At 39.3% G+C, this 22,089-nt stretch overlaps 1 protein-coding gene across 4 annotated transcripts in view; it reads right to left on the bottom strand.

Annotated features, from left to right (window-relative positions):
• Window positions 1–1,754: 1,754 nt before the first annotated feature.
• rin2.L (Ras and Rab interactor 2 L homeolog) overlaps window positions 1,755–22,089 on the bottom strand; it is a 117,298-nt gene continuing 96,963 nt past the window's right edge. For all 4 annotated transcript variants that reach the window (XM_018262901.2, XM_018262903.2, XM_041562668.1 and 1 more), the window contains 4 exons: window positions 17,038–17,343; window positions 15,828–15,959; window positions 5,885–6,048; window positions 1,755–3,531 (listed from right to left, as the gene is read on the bottom strand). In XM_018262901.2, the coding sequence (XP_018118390.1) occupies window positions 3,208–3,531; window positions 5,885–6,048; window positions 15,828–15,959; window positions 17,038–17,343 (926 nt within the window). In that variant the 3' untranslated portion in view covers window positions 1,755–3,207. The remainder of the gene's footprint in view (window positions 3,532–5,884; window positions 6,049–15,827; window positions 15,960–17,037; window positions 17,344–22,089) is intronic.

Raw genomic sequence — 22,089 nt, 5'->3', positions numbered from 1 at the left:
ATATAATATAAGTAAATACTTATCTTCTATCTTTCCCTCCAGGCTCAGGCGACAAATATCATCAATATACTGCAGTTTTTCCTTAGCTGTCTCACGTATGAAAAGAGCAGGTAGCAGTCCAACAACATCCAATCATTTTGTTTAAAAATCTAAACATCTCTACGGTTTAACTGTGGTCTGATCACAACACCGCTGTCTGGCTCGGGGTATGTCAGTTCTACTCGAGAGCAATGCTGGGATTGTGCTCCCTCCTGCAAACTACTGTCTATTACAAAAAAACATATTGTTTTCGTAGATTCCTTGAAATGTTTTCATGGAACACGGAGTTCAGGGCTTATTAAGACCTCTAAGTATTTCCAGCTTATGCAATGTCCTGTGAAGGCAGAAGGTCCCAGGGGAGCCAGCCTTTTTTAACCCATTCCCAGCCAGATGTGAGTATAAGTGCCATGTAATGCTGTCTGTACACCAGCTCTCTGCACTGTTGTACCAGTAGCCATGAGACACTTTCTATTCAACATTATACAATATGTACACTTTATTAAACCTACAGTATTAATTGTCCACAACTCATACACTCAGCTAATATGTCTGTACATTCTATGGCAGAACCCCTTATTTCACCTTTAAAGCAGGATGCCTAGGGCAGTGCTAAACTGGATTCTGGTAAGGCAACGGATCCAGCCAAAAATGGAGCAATATGACGTTATGATGTATTCATGTTACACAGAGTCACCACTATATAACTGCCAAGTGTTACAGTTTTACCCCAACAACGCACCTGAAAGGAATGTACTAAGCAAATATAATTTTTGCTTTTTCTTCTGTGCATAAAAAAAGCACATGTAATATCAGCATAAAGCTGGTGACTGTGTTGGCCTTGATGCTCTGAAAATATGATCGGAGCTATAATGGCAAGAACAGCACATCAAGGGGACTAATAACGTCTGCAAAAAATACAGAAAAAGATACAAAAATATGTATTTACTGTGACATAATCACCATTTAAAAAGTTGTTTCACACTTGGGGGAAGAGGATCGCTCCGTGGTCCTCGCTGGAAGAACCCCAGGCCGGTGCAGTTTTCTGCTGATAGGAGCACTGGCCTGGGGTTTCAGGTAAGTTAATACAATGACTTGGGGTGCCTAACATTTGGCAGCGCCAAGTTTGAAATGACTTTCCTTCTCCTTTAATGTGGTTAGGATTGCCACAATAAATACTACTTGAAGGATTATTCATATTATTTTATGCTCGTTGCTCTGTGAAATCCAATCAAAGTAGAGAGAGGTTTTACTGCACAATTAAAACGTTCAAGTGGAGTTTTTGGAATGCCTTAAACTTTGAGAGCAGCCAGTAATAGATACCCTCTGTGTCCCAGGCTACAATTCTCCATGCCAATCAGAAGAACACTGAGCCCACTGTATAGCAGCCAAGCTTGCTTACACTAGAAATAAGATGAAATGAGCTGGTCAATTGCAGCTGCTTAGTTCGTTTATATTTTGTGGGTTAGGCAGTAACATGGTCAAAGTCTGCTTCTTAGTCGCATTAAAGGGGAACTCCACACAAACATAACTTAAGCTTTTTGAAAAGTAAACATAATTTCAATCAACTTTGCAATATTCATCAATTAAAAAATATGCAGACTTTTCATGATTTTTAATGGTTTCTGACAGTTCTCAGAGCCTAGCCCCTGCTCTCCTACTGGGCTGGCTGACTACTTTTCTGAGCTGGCTGACTACTGTTACTTTGTATCAATAGCCATCTGTCCTCAGCCTGCATCCTCCAAACCCCACAATTCCCTGCACACGTGATTTCAATAAGAAAAGGAACATCACAGTGCAATGCATTGTGGGTTATGTAGTTCCTGCATGCTGTCTGTAACATTGGTGTTTAGTCCCGCCTTCCCTACCAGGATTTCAATTGATGCAGAAAGAGAAGAACTGTTAAACAGCTGGATTTCAGCATTTATTCCTACTTTTTGAAGAAACAACTGTGATGGGTATATTAGGGGCTTGACTGGCAGTGAATGAGGGTGGGAATATAAAGAGGGGGGTACAATATTTACATTATGTTATTGTCCTCTAGCTGCTGGAATACACCTCCCAGATCATTTGGGGTTAATTGGGGGGTGGGGGATAAACAATGTCCTATAAAACATAGCAAGTGCTGCATACGAAGGCTTACAACATGGTGTTATTTTAGCAATGTATGCAATTGCTGCATAGTGACAACAATTTCATGCAATTGCAGCAAAGTGACTCAATTTCAGTGAAAAGAATATCAGTTTTGCCCTGAGTCGGACTGTTCTTTATTTTCCTGCAGAGCTGTACTAAGTACAAAGAAAATCCTTCTTGTAATGGAATTATAAACATAGCAGGAACCCTGTAGGAGTGATAATTATATGGATGTTTAGATAAGCCGAACTTGAAATCAGAGCCAAGTAATTCATTTGCAGATGCTTGGGGGGAAGAGCAAACTGATAATCAATATACAGTCAGCTTTTTTTCCATTAAAATGTAAACTGCCCCTTTAATATCTAGAAGCAACGGTACTAATCATCAGCACAGCTGGTGATAAGTACATGTAGACCAATAGGCTTTGCACAATGCATCTATTCTAAAAGCTTCATCAAAAGCATTAAACCAGGCACATCTACCAAAAACAGCTAATTACAAAAAAGTTTGCTTATAAAAACCAAAATTTACAAACGGTGTGTATAATACAAAAGTGAAGCCTCCACGGACTGTACAATGGCAACACAGTGAAGGGTTATGTATCCCTGTCTATAAACATGGGCAAATGATGGCAGATGCTGCCGCCGCCAACAAATGCAATAAAATAGGAGTTTTATTTTTACTCCCGCCCTACTCTTTTTTCCCTAGAAAAACAACCCGTTTAGGAAACAAGACACATAGGAACTTTTACGTTTCATCCTCCATACCGACGTTTTTCAACCAAGATGGCAACCTGGCCCATCAGTAGTGAATTCCATGATGATTCAACAAGGCCTGAAGAGCAGTTAAAGTAACTTCAAAACATTCCAGATGTTTGGTCCAAGAAGTTCAATTTCCACCCAACTGGGCCTTCTGCCATGTTGATTCCAACTTGGAGTGGGTTTATAAGAGCACAGCAAATGCAGATAACTACTGCACTACCAACACTACAGCCTTTTCACAAGCTGCGGTGTGCAACAATCTCTATAGCCAGAAATACTACATCGGCACATCGGTATCGTCATCTTCATAGCTGATGACACCTTGAAAGTCACTTAGGATACGCTTGTACACAAAGTGAAATACTTGGAGCTGTGGTCGACTGTGCAGCTCCGCTTTGATTTTCTGGGGGTAAGTGTCCTCGCTCAGCTGTTGCCAAGTGTCATCGATGTAAAGGAAGAGACCGTATGCTTCCGGGTCCTGAATGCTAAACCTCTTTGCACACATGTGGCAGACATCTTCCGTGGTTGTGTAGGGCTTTACTATTAAGGTCTTGCCTGTGCATCCAGAGTTACCTTCCTGCAGGGCGACCCTCAGGTAGTTCTGTGTCCGAGGGAAAAGAAAAATCAGAAATCCTGACAAATTGTGTACCTTGGCAATTAGTATTACAAGATTGCAATTCATTTTTTTTTTATGGATATGAAACTATACCATTTAACAAATTCATTGGTTGTATTACCTACAAAGCATGGCACGCTGTGATGAAAACAGAACATTTTGTATGAATAAAACAACACTTTAAAAAAATGTACTTTGAGGATATTTGTAAATTCCTATGTTTTTGTTTGTATGGTTCTCTAAATTGGTCTCCTGAGTCAGAGCATACTGGCAGCTGGCTGTACACTGCTGTTAACAATAGTTCTGTAAATATGCACTCGCCCTCTGAGACCTGGTGAGTAATATGTGTAGGAAAGCTATGCACTCTAAGCCCTTGTGAATACAGAAATATTTACACTCTGCACCCATGCTCTGGAATTCCCCCCCCATCCCATTAGACATTGCCAGAGCTTCTAGGCCCTAAAACATTAATTTAAAACCCACCTTTTCATCAAAGCTTACAAGCTATGCTATCAACAACTTGCCCACCATTCATAACAACCTGATTCTCCTCCTGATTTATCAATTTTCAAAAACAAATTCTGAACTGGGACCCCAATATTTGATACCTGTGAGCCACATTCAAATGTAAAATGAGTTGGGGAGCAACACAAGCTTGAAAAAGGTCCCTGGGAATGCTAAATAAAGGCTGTGTTTAGGTATTTGGTAGCACTTATGTGGACTGGTAGCCTACAGGAGGCTTTGTTTGGCAGTACACCTGGTTTTTATGCAACCAAACTTGCCTCCAAGCCAGGAATTGAAAAATAAGCTCCTGCTTTGAGGCAACTGGGAGCAACATCCAAGGGGTTGGAGAGCAACATGTGACTAGACCTCTCTCAGGGGCAAATTGACTAAGTGCAGAAGCGCCGAACGCTAGCGTTACTTCGCTAGCGTTACTTCGCTAGCGTTTGGCATTTTCGTTACTGCGCAAATTCACTAATGAACGCTGGCGTAGATTCGCTAGTGTTACTTCGCACCCTTACGCCTGGCGAATTTTCGATACGGACGTAACTACGCAAATTCACTAATGCGCACAGTGTACTGAACGCTAGACTTCCTTCGCCACCTCAGACCAGGCGAAGCGCAATAGAGTAGATAGGGATTGCTTCAAAAAAAGTCAAAATTTTTTCTAAGTCCCAAAAAACGCTGGCATGTTTTCTACATTATGGGTGATAGGCTGAAAAAGATCGAAAAAAATTTTGGGGCTCCCCTCCTTCCCCCCTACATTTCCTGACTCATGGCAACTTACCTAGACAGTGGGCACATGTGTAGGGCAAAATAACATTTTTATTTGATGTTTTGAAGGTTTCCCAGGCATTTGTAGTGATTGTACGTATTCCTCCATTGAAATTTGAATTTGGCGCCGTATGCAAATTAACCATCGCTAGCGTAACTTCGCTTCGCTTAGCGAATCAACGCTAGCGCAACTTCGCAACCTTAAGCTACCCCTGAGCGCAACTTCGGATTTTAGTGAATTTGCGAAGCGCTGGCGCAACTACGCCTGCCGAAGTGTGGCGAAGTTACGCCTGGCGCAACTACGAATCTTAGTGAATTTGCCCCTCACTACACAGGTTACCCCCAACCCATGTCTCACTCCCTTCCCTTTTTAGACTGTAAGCTCTTTTCTATTTGGGCCCTCCCCCTACTGTATTTTAACTCTCTCTTTCAGTAAGATGTCACTGATTGTATGAATATACTGTTATGTCTAATGAAGACAACGGCGCTATATATGAATAGTAATAAATAAAAATAGAATTATAAGAAAGGAATCTAATTTAGCGATGCCAACATTGCACCTTCCTGAACCACAAGGAGAACATTATCTTTAAACCCATTCTAAACATTTTACTGACATCCTTATTGTAATCAAATCTCATCTAGACATGATCACAATTAAGGTATTCTGGTATCCATGAGAGCAAGCCTCAACACACAGAACTTTTCTACTTGTGACACACAACAGATGACAGAAAATTACAAGATGGACTACCTCTAAGGGAGTAATGTAATACAAGGTACAAAGGTTGTGCTAGATCTAGCAATACAAACAACCAATCAGATGCTCAAGGGACCAATAAATGTTGGCTGGTGTGAATTACAAGAACTGTTGCAAACCTTGCTTCTGATATCCTACAACTCCATAAGAACACTAAATATAGGCCTAAATTATTATTGAGAATGTTGGGAAGCCAATTAAACAGACAACATAAACATTTTGATCTCAAGCAATAAGAGTGATGGTGCTTATTCCATCCCATGTGCTAAATAATGTGCCAAGAGTTGGGCTCAGACGCTGTACCTGGAAATCATCAATAGATGGGATGCTTCTATTAGTCGTCCTCCTCTTGTGCCATTGCTTCAGGGTGTCTCTGGTCTCTGAATTAAGTAACCGCGCCGCTTGCTCTTCTTGGAAATTCTTTATCAGGGAAAGGGCTCCATACGCACTGGTCAAGTAATAACCCCCTGCGAAAAGATTAAAAAGGCGGTTAGTAACTCAGCTCACACTAGTCTAATTATACATGTATATTTTTATAGATCGGCGATGATGCAGATGGAATTTCACAGACATAAATTAGGTGTGGTACATCTCTCCGCAGGCGTGTCTGCCATTGCAAACCAATATTTACAGGTGTAACATTTACTGACTTCTTGGCTGAAAGATTTATGGTTCATCCATCTATATGAAACATGTTACTGATTCTCCAGTCATATGTTTGGCCCAAATACCATAATCCGATGCAATTTTTATAAACACAAGGAAGGTCAAAGTAAACCAATACAATGCTTTGGCCTTCAAGTTCAGAATTTTAACACACAAATCTGAATGGATGAAAGCTGGTCATACACGGGCAGATAAAAGCTGGCCCCTCTGCCCCTCCAGATCAAGTCAGCGGTTTAATGCATGGTGCCTCCCCAACAACCTATTCAACCAATATTTTCAGAAAATCAAATTGGATTGCTCTGGAACAGAATTGCAGAATGCTGCAACTTTAAAGGGGTGGTTCACCTTCAAACACCTAGTTGTTTTCAGATAGATCACCAGAAATAATGACTTTTTCCAATGACTTTCTATTTTGTATTTGTGAAAGTTTTTCTAATATTGAATATTGAAGTGTCAAGTGTTTTTTTTTCACCTTCTGAGGCAGCCCTGGGAGGGGGGTCACCGATCTAAAAACAACTGAATTGGAAAAAGTGTTTGGAAGGTGAACAACCCCTTTAACTGGAGTCAACCAATGGCAGTTGCATCCATTGACGCCACTTTGACTAACCCATAGCAGCCAATCAGCAGTACACTTTTTCTGGTCTGATGAACTTCAAATAATAAAGGCGATCATTTGACTGACAGCTATGGGTTGGAGAAAGGCAAAGGTCCCTGAGGCCATGCAATGCATGGCAAGTAGGAGGGTCTGCCCTGTTTAAAGGACATATGCATGTTCAGTGGCATGCCCTAATAGGACAGCGCAACCCCCCACCTTTGTCCAACATGGCACAGGAGTGGTGGGTTACACCGCATGCAAGCTTAAAAAAAAACACAACACTGAACATGGAATGGGAATGTGTTAGTATATAAGGATGTTGGCGAAATTTTTCGCCTTGTTTCGCCACCTAAATGACACCCATAGACTCGTATGGCGGCATGCATCAAAAAAAAAAAAAAAAAGACGAGTCAAAACATTTTTGACGCCCATAGGGGCAAATTCACTAAGATTCGTTGTTATGCCCGGCGTAACTTCGCCGCACTTCACCAGGCGTAGTTTCGCCAGCGCTTCGCAAATTCACTAAAATCCGAAGTTGCGCTCAGGGGTAGCTTAAGGTTGCGAAGTTGCGCTAGCGTTGATTCGCTAAGCGAAGTTACGCTAGCGATGGTTAATTTGCATACGGCGCCAAATTCAAATTTCAATGGAGGAATACGTATCAGCACTACAAATGCCTAGAAAACCTTCAAAACATCAAATAAAAATTTTATTTTGCCCTACACATGTGCCCACTGTATAGGTAAGTTGCCATGAGTCAGGAAATGTAGGGGGGAAGGAGGGGAGCCCCAAAAAAATTTGCGATCTTTTTCAGCCTATCACCCATAATGTAGAAAACACGCCAGCGTTTTTTGGGACTTAGAAACATTTTTGACTTTTTTTGAAGCAATCCCTATCTACTCTATTGCGCTTCGCCTGGTCTGAGGTGGCGAAGGAAGTCTAGCGTAAAAGGTAGCGTTCAGTACACTGTGCGCGTTAGTGAATTTGCGTAGTTACGTCCGTAGCGATAATTCGCCAGGCGTAAGGGTGCGAAGTAACACTAGCAAATCTACGCCAGCGTTCGTTAGTGAATTTGCGCAGTAACGAAAATGCCAAACGCTAGCGAAGTAATGCTAGCGTTCGGCGCTACGTGAATTTGCCCCATAGACTTTAATGGGCATCGGCGACATTTCGACTGCAGCAAATTTTTTGCGAAACGAAATGGGTCAAATTCGCCCATCCCTATTAGTATAGCAAGATTAAAGGAACACATTTATTCATTAATTGTACTTGCTGGGTGTGTGTGTGTTTCTTTATGGAACACATCAATACTTAATATATTTATTAACACATGATGCTTTTATATAAATATCTACTGATAGTTTATGAAGTGCATTTAAAGAAAAACTATACCCCCCAAACAATGTAGGTCTCTATAAAAAGATGTTGCATAAAACAGCTCATATGTAAAACCCTGCTTCATGTAAACAAACCATTTTCAAAATAATATACTTTATTAGTTGTATGTGCCATTGGTAGGGTTGCCACCTTTTTAAAAATTCTTTACCGGCTGGTGGGGGGCGGGGACACAAAGGGGCGGGCCGTGATGTCAAAATGGTCGGGCCGTGACGTCAAAGGGGCAGGTAACTATTTTGGGGGTAAAGTTTCCTTTATCTGGCATTTGAGTAGTGAACACAGCATGTCAAATGCCTGAAGAGCTTTCCCCTCTAATCTGTTAGAGCAAGCAATGTGGGGATGTTAAGTGCTCTCCCCTCCAACTGTCATTCTGGCATCTACTCTTATCACGCATGGACGTTTGTCATTGTGGAGATGCCAAAGTGCTAAAGAATGAAGACAAGGATTAGCCAAGTTCAGGAAGGAAGAAGGAGGCGTGCTCCTGTTATCTGAAACACTCACAGGATGGAACTATTTAGTTCAGCTAGACCAGAATAACACAGGAATTATGACATGGAAAATGAACTGTGCACAATTACGTTTTACTGGACAAGGAACATCTTTGTTATATTGCACAATGTTCCCTGTGCATGGACAATTATTTCTATAAGGTTTTTCCACCTGCTGTAAAAACAGAGCCACCTCACATACCGTTGTTCCATTTGATGATTTTGGATACAGATGCAAACAGAACACCCATTCAGGAATGTTAGTAATGCTCACTGGATGAAAATATGCAGGGAACATTCTCATCTACATTGTGTAAATAGAGTAATGGCTGAAGAATATTTGAACATAAAGATACCTTTAGCGTGTGAAATACTGTTATACAGGTTTTTGGTAGGATATTCAGGCTACAAGTATGGGACCAGTTATCCTGGGGTTTTCCGTATTAGGGATCTTTGCATAATTTTGCATACTAGAAAATCATTTAAACATTATATAAACCCAATGGGCTGCTTTGCCTACAATAAGGATTAATTATATCTTAGTTTGGGGGCAAGAACAAGGTACTGTTTTGTTAATATAGAGAAAAAGGAAATCATTTTTGAAATAATTGATATATTTTGATAACATGGAGTCTATGGAAGACCGCCTTTCCGTATTTTAGAACTTTCTGGGTAGTGGGATAACGGATCCCATACCTGTACTGCTTTAAAGGAGAATTCAACCCGTTACTAAAAAAAAACCTTCCCCCTACCCTACGTAAACCCCCCTTCCTCCACATAGAAAGGCTGTTGGGGAAGGTCCCACTGTGCATAATGAGGGGAAGCTAGGACAACAAGAAACAACCTGGGTTGTCTGTTAATAATGTGCTGGGAGATGATGAGCATTAAGAATGCATTTTGTCTTCTCACTGAGGCACCCAGGAGCAACAGGAGTGGCAGATATTTTGCCAGAGACTCTGACTTTTTAACTAAAAGTACTACAGAAGGGACAGAGTAGTTCCATGTGTCTAGGGGTGTATTACCAGGCTAGTTATTTCTTATTTCCAGATGTCTAGGGGGCCTCAGACTAGGCAATATTTAGAATGCCCCTGACAACTACAGCTTCCAGCATCCCACCTTCCACCTGCAGATATGGCTGAGGAATGATGAGAGCTCACAACCCAAACCAGCTGGAATGGTCCATATAACAATGTTTGGCCTTTTTAATGAGTATGTCTACCCTGAACCTTTTTACATGATAAAAAGAAATACCAACTTTCCAATATACATTAATACAAAATCTGTAAACACAAGTAACCAAAAGCAGTATTTGTTAACTCCCCTTCTATTCTCCGGATCTTAAGGTGGCCATACAAAGGCAGATTTAAGCTGCTGATTCAGGTTCTTGAACGGGCAAGGTTTGATTCCCCACCTGATTGAGAATCACATTGGCTAGTTGATGCAGTCCCTTTGGTGGACATATCGGGGGGGGGATCCTCTCATTTGGCCAAATGAGCGGCTCTTATAGTGTAAAGCCAGGTCTGTTACTCAGTTTACATTAGTCAGAATCAGCCATGCAGAAAAGGAAAATGGACAGACATATACTACTTTCCACTGCACTTATATTTACTAATTACTTTAAAACAACTGAACATTGGCAGTTCATGTTGGAAAATTGCTTAGAATTGCAATTTCTTTCAAAAACCCCAATAAAATTGTTGAGTTGAGTTCCCCTTTATCATGCCATGCCTTACTTGGGGGATGGGGGAAGTTTGCATAGTACAGTGATATCTGATTATTCTTCAAGTGATGACAAATGAAGGTAGAAATTAGGACCTCAGAAAGAACTCATCATCTGCAGGTTGAAGTTGTTCGGATTTCCCGTCACACTCAATTCGACATTTATCTACTTGAAAGTGTTGGCCTATATTATCCAGCCAGAAGGCTACTCAAAATTCCTTACCATACACGGGCAGATAAAGCTGCCGATATCGGTCGTTTGGACCGATTTGACAGCGTATCTGCCCGTGTATGGGGGCTTCCGACGGTTCTTCCCGATCGATATCTGGCCACGATATCGATCGGGAAGGTTGGATTTTTACCTGACCGACCCGTCGGAGCCGCTTAGCGCATCGTAATTCGATCGTTCGGCCGTATGGCCGAACGTTGGAATTACCCCCGATATAGCCATGCAGTTTAGTGGCGGATCTTGGAGTCTATGGCCACCTTTACTCTGCTAAACATGAGCTTAGATATGTCTGTACAGATACATTAGCTGTTGACTAATACAATTGCAACTTCTATGCAGCCAATTGGTTAAGCACATTGTGGTCAAATTTCATTCAAGGGAAAATAGTAAAGTTACAATTTAAGAATAAAAGCGATATTCACATTTCTTCATAATGTCATGCATAAAAGTAATGGTTAGCTTTTATTGGAATGAGCCATTACTGGATAAATATACTAACAGAGTGCTGTCCAGCTGCAGTCCCCTTGGGCTACATGTGGCCTTTTTATGATAGTTATCCTTCCCAAAAGTTCCATAGACTTTTTAATATGACATGATTTCAACAGGATTTGGCCCACAATCACATGGGTGTGACAGCTAATTTGGCCCATGGCATGGAAAATGTTGAGACAGCTCTGCGCTTTTATAAGGATAGTAGCTTGCTCAAGCCAGAAATCTGTATGAATGTTCCTCAGCTATGGAACCCTTGGGAGATACACTGGCGACAGCAGGAAGGATCTATGTCTTGCAGCACTTTTTTCCTACTGGGCCTGTTCTCTCGAAAACCACAAGGAATTACAGGTGGATCAGACCTAACATGTACAGTTATAGGTATATTATAAGGTATGAATGCATTCCAAGCTTTACTGCACAAGCATTAAAGATGAAAAAATCAGGATCTTTTAAGCTACACCCCCTGATCCACTCAGACAGCAGCCTGATCCAAAACTCTAATACCGGTAAGTGCTATGTCTTTCTGGACAATATTTCTGGAGCATGACTCCAAAGAAGGGACAACAGGCGGGAGGTATGTTAAGAGTTAAAGAGTATGAGAAAAGGACATATCTGGTTCAATTTCATATGCATTTTAAAGGGGTGGTTTACCTCTAAGTTACCTTTACCTCTAAGTTAACTTTTTGGAGGTTAATTATCAAAGGTCTAATATTAGGGTTTTTTAAACCTTGAAGGAACTTGCATCTTGAAAGGTATTTTGAATGGCAAAAACCCAATTCTGCGAGTTTGAGCCCAGAAACCCCGAAAACTCAAATTGATCAAGTTTTCTGTGAAAAAAACTCGAATCACTCAAATCATTTGAGTTTTGGGACAAAACCCTCTGAAAAAACCTTGAACATCAAACAAATGGTTTGATGGGATCTCTGCCATTGACTACTACAGGACCTCGACAGGTTTCAGATGGTGTATTTTCGGATTCGAGCTATATCCAGGGTCGAGATATAATAAATCTCGAAAATTCAAATTTGATTTTTTTTTGAAAAATCAAATAATTTTTATAATAGTTTATTTAACCCAAAAAAATACAACTTTATAACTCAGATTTTCGTGGAAAAGACAACTCGAACCCTAATAAATCTGCCCTCTTAGTGTGTTATAGAATAGCTAATTCTAACCAAGTTTTCGATTAGTATTTTCTATAGTTTTAAAAATATTTGCCTCCCTATTTTGACTCTTTCCAGCTTTCAGATGGGGGGGGTCACTGACCCCATCTAAAAAACAATTGCTGTGTAAGGCTACACATTTATTGTTATTGCTACTTTTTATTACTCATCTATCTATTCGGGCCTCTCCTATTCATATTCCACTCTCTTATTCAAATCAATGCATGGTTGCAAATTGTCTCAGAATATCACTCTCTACATCATACTAAAAGTTAACTCAAAGGTGAACAACTCAAGCATTGTCCAATTTTAGAGAGAAACATTAGTCTTATTAACAGTGTGCTGCTGATGAAGCTAAGTAGTCTTTAGCTATAGTCTTGGTCCTACTGCAAACACATCACTTTGTATCTATCTGCTCCATTTCTCTTAAACAGATGGCAAAGTATGAGGGCTTGGCTTGCTGTGGGCTCGGAACATTCCATCTCTGCATAGCTGAATTTATACCCAGGAGTGGGAGATAACATGAATACAAATATGCAGAGAAAAGAAGCCCTGCACCCACAATATGCTAAGCCCTCATACTGTATTGTCTATTTAAAGGGGAACTTTCTAATGTGCAATGATTAAACATTGTCAATGGTTTTAAAGATATTTGTAAATCTAATTTCTATTGAAAGCAGTATTTGTTCAGCCCTTTCTGTTATCTGGGTAAGAAGCTTGAAACAATATAGCATCCAAAAGCAATTTACAAATAACTTTAAAGGAGTTGGTCATATTTAAATGAACTTTTAGGCTAGGGCCACATGACACTGATCTCGGCCTGTGGAAAAGAGCTGAATCCATGTTGTGTGGTCCTAGATTTAATGTGATGTGGAACGTGATATTCTGAGGCCATTTTTAGTTGGTTTTAATTTTTTATTATTTGTGGCTGTAGAGTTGTTTAAAGAAAAACTACACCCCCCAAACAATGTAGGTCTCTATAAGAAGATATTGCATGAAACAGCTCATATGTAAAACCCTTATTCTGGTAAATAAACCATTTTCATAATAATATACTTTCTTTTAATAGTATGTGCCATTGGATAATCCTAAATAGAAAATTGCCATTTTAAAAAAAATAAGGGCCACCCCCTGGGATTGTAGGATTCACAATGCACACAAACATACCAAAAATGTTAGGTCACATGAGCTAATTAACAGACAGTTGTGTCTTTTGCTTCAACACTTCTTCCTGTTACAGTTAGGGGCAGATTTATCAAGGGTTGAAGTGAATTCGAGGGAATTTTCGAAGTAAAAAAATTCTAAATTTGAAGTTATTTTTTGGATAATTCGACCATCGATACTACGACTTCAAATTTACTTTGAATTTGATTCAAAGTAAAATAGTTTGAATATTCGGTAATCAAAGTACTGTCTCTTTAACTTCGACTTCAATACTTCGCCAAATTAAACCTGCCGAAGTGCTATGTTAGCCTATGGGGCTACAGCATTTTTCTACGTTTTTTGAAGTCGAAGTAAAATCGAACGATTTTACTTTGACCGTAGAATACCCAAATTCGAAGAAAAAAGTTCCAATTCGATATTCGAAGTATATAGATTCGATGGTCGAATTTCGAAGTATTTTTTACTTTGAAATTCAACCCTTGATAAATCTGCCCCTTAGAGTTGTAGTATTTCTGGTCAGGTGATCTCTGAGGCAGCACACAGACCATCATGAAATGGTGGTTCAAAGCAAGAGATGTAAAAGAACAATATTTACTTAAATATAAATTCCAGTTTGATAAGATTCTTTAATATGCCACTTACTATGATATCATCTGTTGCTTAAGTATTCATTTTGGTGGTATAGTTTTGCTTTTTATTTTATTTTTTATAGTTTTCCTTTTTATTCAGCAGCTCCCCAGTTTCAGCAATCTGCCAATTCCCCTAGCAACCATGCATTGATTTGAATAAGAGACTGGCATATGAATAGAGAAAGGCCTGAATAGAAAGATGTGTAATAAAAAGTAGCAAGAACAATACATTTGTAGCCTTACATTTCACATGGGGTCAATGATCCCCATTTGGAAAGAGTCAAAAGAAGAAGGCAAATAATTCAGAAACTATAAAAAAATAATGGCCAATCGCAGTGGCGTAACCAGATATTACTGGGCCCCACAGCAAATTATTTTTCAGGCCCCCAAAATGTTTAAAGGTTGACTTGTTTCTCTTTAATATTTATTGAAATTGTATATGAATTAGGGCCTCATGGGGCCCCTATACCTCCTGGGCCCCCCTGCAGCCGCAGGGTCTGCTTCCTCTATAGTTACGCCCCATGCCAATCGAGAAGTTGCTAAGAATTAGCCAATCTATAACATACTAAAACTTAACTTAAAGGTGGACCACCCCTTTAAAACTATAATAAATGTTTAAGGCATATTTGAAAGTTGCTTGGACTACAATATCAGTTTTGGCTGAACACCCCTTTAAGAGAAAAGAAATGGATAAGTTGTACTTTCTATTGATCCTTTGAGAGACAATTACCAGGAGGACAGTGAGAGCATGTTGTGGTATTGCCAGTATGTTAATGCTTTTGTGACTAACAGTACAAACAAACTAATTTGAAGTTTCCCAGTTGTTTTCAGAAGCCAACGATTCGGTAGAAGGTTAAAAGTATTTTGTACACTGCTGAACAAATACTGTGCACAGCCTGTCAAAACCAGTTTCCTCTCGTTAGAAAGAATGCTGTTAGATAAGCCTTTAGAATTGCTTGTCTATGTACTGTGGCCACTGGCACTGCTGGGAAACACCAGCCGCCTGTGTTAGATAATGTCACTAGGTTGTACAGTAATAGCTTATCTGTCATCTGTCTTTTTCCAGGGGCAGTGCCCTGTTTTGACTTTCTATATATTTTTGTTCCTGGTTTTTAAAATTCCTCTGTATTAACTAAGTTAAGTAGGTCTTAAAGGAGAAGGAAGTAAGCTTTATCAGAAAGGTCTATATAAATACTTCAGTAAACCCTCGAAGTAATGCTGCTCTAACTTCTCTGTCAAAAGAAATTCAGATTTTCTTTCCTTCAATTGTGTATACATGGTCTTCTGTATCAGACCTCCTTTGTTCAGCTTAAACCTCCAGGGCTAGGGCGTGAGCATGCTCAGTTTGCTCCTCTGACCCTTGCTCTCTCTCCCTTTCCCCCCACCCCCTCCCTCCTCCACTCCCTGTTGTAATCTGAGCCCAGAGCTATGAGTGAGCAGGGAGACTCAGGCAGGAAGTGATGTCACAGCATGCTAATATGGCAGCTGCTATCCTAAACAAACAGAGAGAGCTTCTACAGCTGTTTACTCAGGTATGGTAAAGCATTCTGCAGAATAAATATAGTGTTATAGCTTGCACTATTGTGGCTAATCTATTGGCAATAAACTGCTTCAGTAGCTTTCCTTCTCCTTTAACATAAGGTTAAACTGCCACGTAACTATGTTAAATTGACCCAAGTAATTCAGTGATCTTAAGGAAACAACTGTACCTTCTCCATGCAGAAGAGCTGGATCCAGCAGTTCCATCATATATTCGATTTCAGTGTCTATCTCCAGCATGTCACACTGAGCAATCACATAGGTCAGCACGGGCAAAAAGTCGTCAGCCCCATACATTCTCCCTAGGAAACAAAGGCATCATTATATCATTAAATATAGTCACATTGTACGGGGAAATGTTTAGATTCATTCTGTGTCCTTCCAGTTGTTGCAAGGCTTAAACTCGCAGCATGACTAAGAATTGCAGTTCAGCAGCAGCTAGGGGGCTCCAGGCAGGGCGTCCCTAATACAAAATATCACCAGGTCTGTTTTGATACTCTAGAAAATATAACTTGGGTGGTGTAGTGCATCAAATACCAACTTCTAGTCCAGTTAATTGTCATGGCATAAATAATGCTTTGGTCTCTGAGGAATGGAAATGTAACTGTGTAAGGCCTGGCTGCACAAAAGAATGATTTACAGGTGAATGTCCTGGTTGAGTAAAAAAACATGCCACGGAATAGAATAAAATCATAGAGAACTGATATCCAGACAGTGACTGGAACACACCTCTTCCATGTTCTAAGCTTCTGCTGAGCTCACACAGACCACTACTAAGAATTTAGGTGTTTGGTTTTTACCTCTCAAAAAACACCATTTAAAGGAAAAGTTCAGTGTAAAAATAAAAACTGGGTAAATCGATAGGCTGTGCAAAATAAAAAATGTTTTGAATATACTAAGTTAGCCAAAAATCTAATGTATAAAGGCTGGAGTGGATGTCTAACATAACATAACAGAACACTACTTCCTGCTTTTCAGCTCTCTAACGCTGAGTTAGTCAGCAATTTGAAGGGGGGGGGGCACATAGGACATAACTGAATAGTGAGTTTGCAATTGATCCTCAGCATTCAGCTCAGATTCAAAAGCAACAGTTACGACCCATGTGGCCCTCCCTCAAGTTACTGATTGGTTATTGCCTCGTAACCAATCAGTGGAAAACAAGAGAGCTGAAAAGCAGGAAGTAGTGTTCTGGCTATTATGTAAGACATCCAGTCACTCCAGCTTTTATACATTTTTGGCTAACGAACTATATTAGAAATATGTTTTATTTTGCACAACCTATCTATTTACCTAGTATTTATTCATACACTCAACAATTCCTTTAATCCAGAAAGGGGGAATGGACCCAAAATGAATCTATATGTATATACTAACATGTACCTGAGTTATTCTCCATGCATGTATAAATGAGTTTGCACACCCTCAGGAGCAGCATGACTTTTCTCTCCGGAGAATACATTTTCTGCATGTTCAAGAACTTGATACGCATTTTCTCAATGTCCATAGACTCAGGCGTTGGCGTTAACACTCCGAGCTCTTGAGGTGTCCTCTGCCTCACCAGCTGCAGATTTTCTTTCAGTTGCCTCCAAGACCCGTCGTTTACACGGAACTCTTTCAACATGCTTTCAATGTAGCTTTTCAGGGGCTTCAAGATGCATTTATGCATGGCTTTCTCCAAGACAACATCTGAACAAAGAACAGTAGATGAGGGTTTTAACTCAAGCATGTGGGGCACATGGCTAAACGCATGCAGACATTTTCTTAAATCCAGACACACAAAAATAAAACTAATACCAGAGGTAAAGGGAGCCCTTCTACATTCTAAGAGGAGATGAAGGGGTATGAGATGCAAGGCATGGGGACATTATGATTATAAATAAAAGGGCCTCTTATTATTTACAGGTGTTTATAATGTTTATATGCATCACTATTCATGTATATTGACAGAATACAGTAAGAGGCAGATTTATCAAGGGTCGAATTAAAAATTCGAATTTGAAATTCAAATTTTCAAGGTTTTTTTCATGGTCAAAACTGTCAAATTTGACTAGGGAGTTATTCAAATTCAATTCGAGTTTGTTAAAAAATTAGAATTTTATCATAATCTGGCCCTTTAAGAACTTGAATTAGTCTATTCGCCAACTAAAAGCTGCAGAATTGCTGTTTAAGTCAATGGGAGAGCGCCAGGGATCAATTTTGAGTTGTTTGCAACCTTCCTGAATCAAGTTTTTAAATTAGAATCAAATTCGATTTAAATTTTCAGGTCGATTCTATTCACCTGAGCTTTTTAAAAATTCTATTTTTTTAATTAAATTAAATTTTGATTGGTCCAATTTTGAGTTCACTGTAGTTTATGGGAGTTTTAAAAAAACACATGAATTTGGAATTTGACCCTTGATAAATGTGCCTCTAAATGTTGTTTACCAGCAGGCAGGTGGAAGCACTGTAACCCCCTTAGGACAGGTGTTTTAATGCAAATATAACCTGGCACACACGTACACTAGCATTAATGAAATTCTAATCTGGCCAGTTGAGGGTGATTTCAGGCATTTTGCATGTTTACAAAAACACAGAAGGCAAAACACTTATAATCTGTGTAACATTGGTCTTTGTGACCATGGTAGAAAGTAGGTTTTGGGATGGTAGTCTCTTAACCAAACATGTAGGAACAAGAAAGTGTCCTATAGTACTAGATGTTTATATGCATTGCCTCACACTCTCTGCAAGGGCTTTCCAGGTATAGAATCTGGAATGGTTGGGCCCTGGGGATTTCCAGGTAAAGGTTTTCCAGTAAGTTAGATCACCAAACTTTAAAAGGGCAGTATATGTATATACAGCAAATATGTCTGTGAAGGTTCTAATTTGTCCAGGTCATGATATATCTATAGTAATAAGTCAAATAAAGTGGACTTGCTGTATTTTTTTCTTGAAGATGTTTTACTAGTCATCCGACTGGCTTTCTCAATTCAGAATTCATTATAAACTGAGAAAGCCGGTAGGATGACTAGCAAAACATCTCCAAGAACAGCTAGTCCGGTTGATTTGACTTATTACTATAAGAATAGCACATAGTTCAGCATGAGTGTAATTAATAGGGCTTTGGCTGAATATACCTTTGTATAAATAATGAAAAATCTATGTTTTTTTATTGAAGCTGTTCCATGTTTGTTGTGACTTTGTTAGCAGGAGTACATTAATCAAGGGCATTTTCTGTGTATTGGTAATCTAATATTCTAACTCTCATGGACCAAACAAGGAAAAGCTTCAATTTCCCTGTCTGCCCTATTTAGCTCAGGAAATAATAAAAACATAAGATTTTTCCTGATTATAATAATAGGCAAGAAAGCACGATTAGCACACACCCTATTAATTGCACTCAAGTAGAACAATGGAGTATACTGTTGCTTTAAGTCTACTAAAACTACAAGGTACAACAGGAAATCATTAAATGGACTATGGCAAATTACATTGCTGTTTTGCTGAGCTTTCTGGATAATGGACTTCTGGATAATACTCTTTCTTATCATTTCAGCGTGTAGTCTGCTGCTTTACTGCATCAATGTGAAGGCCCATCAGGGAAAACACACTCTGCACTTGCTACGTGATATAACAGACACTTATATTATACAATCGTTTTGCTATATGATACTACCTAGCCAAATTTATTGAATACTAGATTTACCAGCAAATACACAAGGCAACTGGTTGTCTGCTCTTTATATGACCTGACTTTATGTCATTATCTTGTAGAGATCATACAGAGGCATTACAAATATTTCCCCGTTCTCTTTGCTTAGTAAACAAGCACCCTAGTAACACAGAGCAGCCATACCAGGGACTAATCATAGACTCCCTGATTTACATGTGCCTGCCAAGAATAATTTATCATAACATCCATGCTTGCACACTAGCGTCTGTGGAAACTTCCTTGTGTGATCCTTTAGGACGATTAACATTTAGAGCAAAAATCCCTTTCTCTATAATAAAACATGAACCCAGATTTTTTTCTATATATTTAAGTATCTATAATACACAAAATGCATGAATATTCTGTAGAATGGTTGTCCCCAAACTGTGGGCTGCCCCCTAGAGGGCCCAAAGCAGTACAAGGGTGGAAGGCAGCCAGTCAAGGTGGAACTTGGGGGTCAGTATTTAGTATTAGTATTTAATAATAATAAAATGATATTCCTGAAAACACAGGAAAGTGTCTGTTATGAACACACTTTCATATATCTGTTGCTATGCTTTTTAGAACAAGGTGACCTGATCACAAGTTTGACTGGAAAACCCAAAAAGTCCATAGACTTCTTCTTTAGAATCAAATCACATAATCTGCCCACCTAAATTACTGCGACATTTGACGCATATCTGTTTATATATTCATAATCCTGTTATAAGGTAAGGTAACCACAAAGGTGGGCTTGAACCCCAAAAATGTGAAACATTTTTACTGCACCTCTGTAAGCCATTCTCATCTCTATACTGTAATGTTTACAAATCAGAGTATGTTTGGATATTATGAAGCATTAACGAGAAAGGGTGTGTATTAGCAAAAGATTCTTGATAACGGCTAATTTACAGCGATATATAAAATAAGTAATAGAACATAGAAGGCTGCAATAAGTGCAAGGTCTGTCACTGTGCCAAAATCCATTCTTCCAAAATCTTAAGAAATGCAGATGCGTGTTACATAACATTATTATTATGAAAAAAAAAGAGAGAAAGGCCAATTGGGCGAAGAACTGACAGACAGCTAAAGCTCTAGTTAGTACATACTGTATGCACATGTATTTCACTTTTAAAAAAAAAAAAAAAGCATTCTACTCTCATCTGTAATTTCTCAGTGAGTCCTTAAACTGGGAGCAGACATCTGAATAAGGCTGAAGTATGTTGGCACATGAGTCAGACACACACTATTAGGGCAAAAGTCCCTCTGTCTGAGATTTAAGCAGGTGCCCATATTATTTATATATATTTTTTTTCTATTTTTTTTGTCCTAATATTGAAGTACAGGTATGGGATCCGTTAACCCGAAAAACCCGTTATCGAGAAAGTTCTTAATTATGGAAAGGCTGTCTCCCATAGACTCCTTTATAATCAAATAATCCACATCTTTAAAAATGATTTCCTTTTTCTCTGTAATAATAAAACAGTACCTTGTACTTGATCCAAACTAAGATATAATTAATTTTTATTGGAGGCAAAACCCGCCTATTGGGTTTAATTCATGTTTACATGATTTTTTAGTAGACTTAAAGGGATCCTGTCATCGGAAAACATGTTTTTTTTCAAAACATATCAGTTAATAGTGCTACTCCAGCAGAATTATGCACTGAATTCCATTTCTCAAAAGAGCAAACAGATTTTTTTATATTAAATTTTGAAATCTGACATGGGGCTAGACATTTTGTCAATTTCCCAGCTGCCCCATGTCATGTGACTTGTGCCTGCACTTTAGGAGAGAAATGCTTTCTGGCAGGCTGCTGTTTTTCCTTCTCAAAGTAACTGAATGTGTCTCAGTGGGACATGGGTTTTTACTATTGAGTGTTGTTCTTAGATCTACCAGGCAGCTGTTATCTTGTGTTAGGGAGCTGCTATCTGGTTACCTTCCCATTGTTCTTTTGTTTGGCTGCTGGGGGGGAAAAGGGAGGGGGTGATATCACTCCAATTTGCAGTACAGCATAAAAGATTGAAGTTTATTAGAGCACAAGTCACATGACTTGGGGCAGCTCGGAAATTGACAATATGTCTAGCCCCATGTCAGATTTCAAAATTGAATATAAAAAAATCTGTTTGCTCTTTTGAGAAATGGATTTCAGTGCAGAATTCTGCTGGAGCAGCACTATTAACTGATTCATTTTGAAAAAAATTTTTTTTCCCTATCACAGTATCCCTTTAAGGTATGAAGATCCAAATTACGGAAATATCCATTATCTGGAAAACCCCAGGTACCAAGCATTCTGGATAACAGTTCCCTTACCTGTATAAAGTCTCTTTTTTTTAACTGGGGGAGGGGGGGTTGACGATTCTGTAACTGTTCTAAATTAATACATTTAGTTGATTCATTTCTTATCTTTGGCCCTGCTGAGCAGAATCCCTGAGTTTCATTACAGGCAGCTGTTAGAATTGATACAATAGTTGCTAATATCCCACAGATGCTGCTGAGAAATGTATCAACTAATGGAGGAAATTCTAACAGCTCAGAATTAACACCTGGATCACTGAGCTGCCAGACTGATAAACCAGAGACAGGAACATCAAACTTTATACTCCAATTTTGAAAAAAACAAAACCAGTTAAGCTGGCTATAGACGCAAAGATCCGATCGTTCGAATCCTCGAATGATCGGATTTCCCCAACTCCCGACCTGCCACTAACCATTCAGATCAAATAAAGTAGTAAAAGAACAGATCAGCCGATGTTCTGCCCCTG

The sequence above is a fragment of the Xenopus laevis genome, chromosome 5L, assembly GCF_017654675.1.
Source record: "Xenopus laevis strain J_2021 chromosome 5L, Xenopus_laevis_v10.1, whole genome shotgun sequence".
Lineage (NCBI taxonomy): Eukaryota > Metazoa > Chordata > Amphibia > Anura > Pipidae > Xenopus > Xenopus laevis.
The sequence above is the reverse complement of the archived record's forward strand: the minus strand, read 5'-3'. Positions and strand labels throughout refer to the sequence as shown.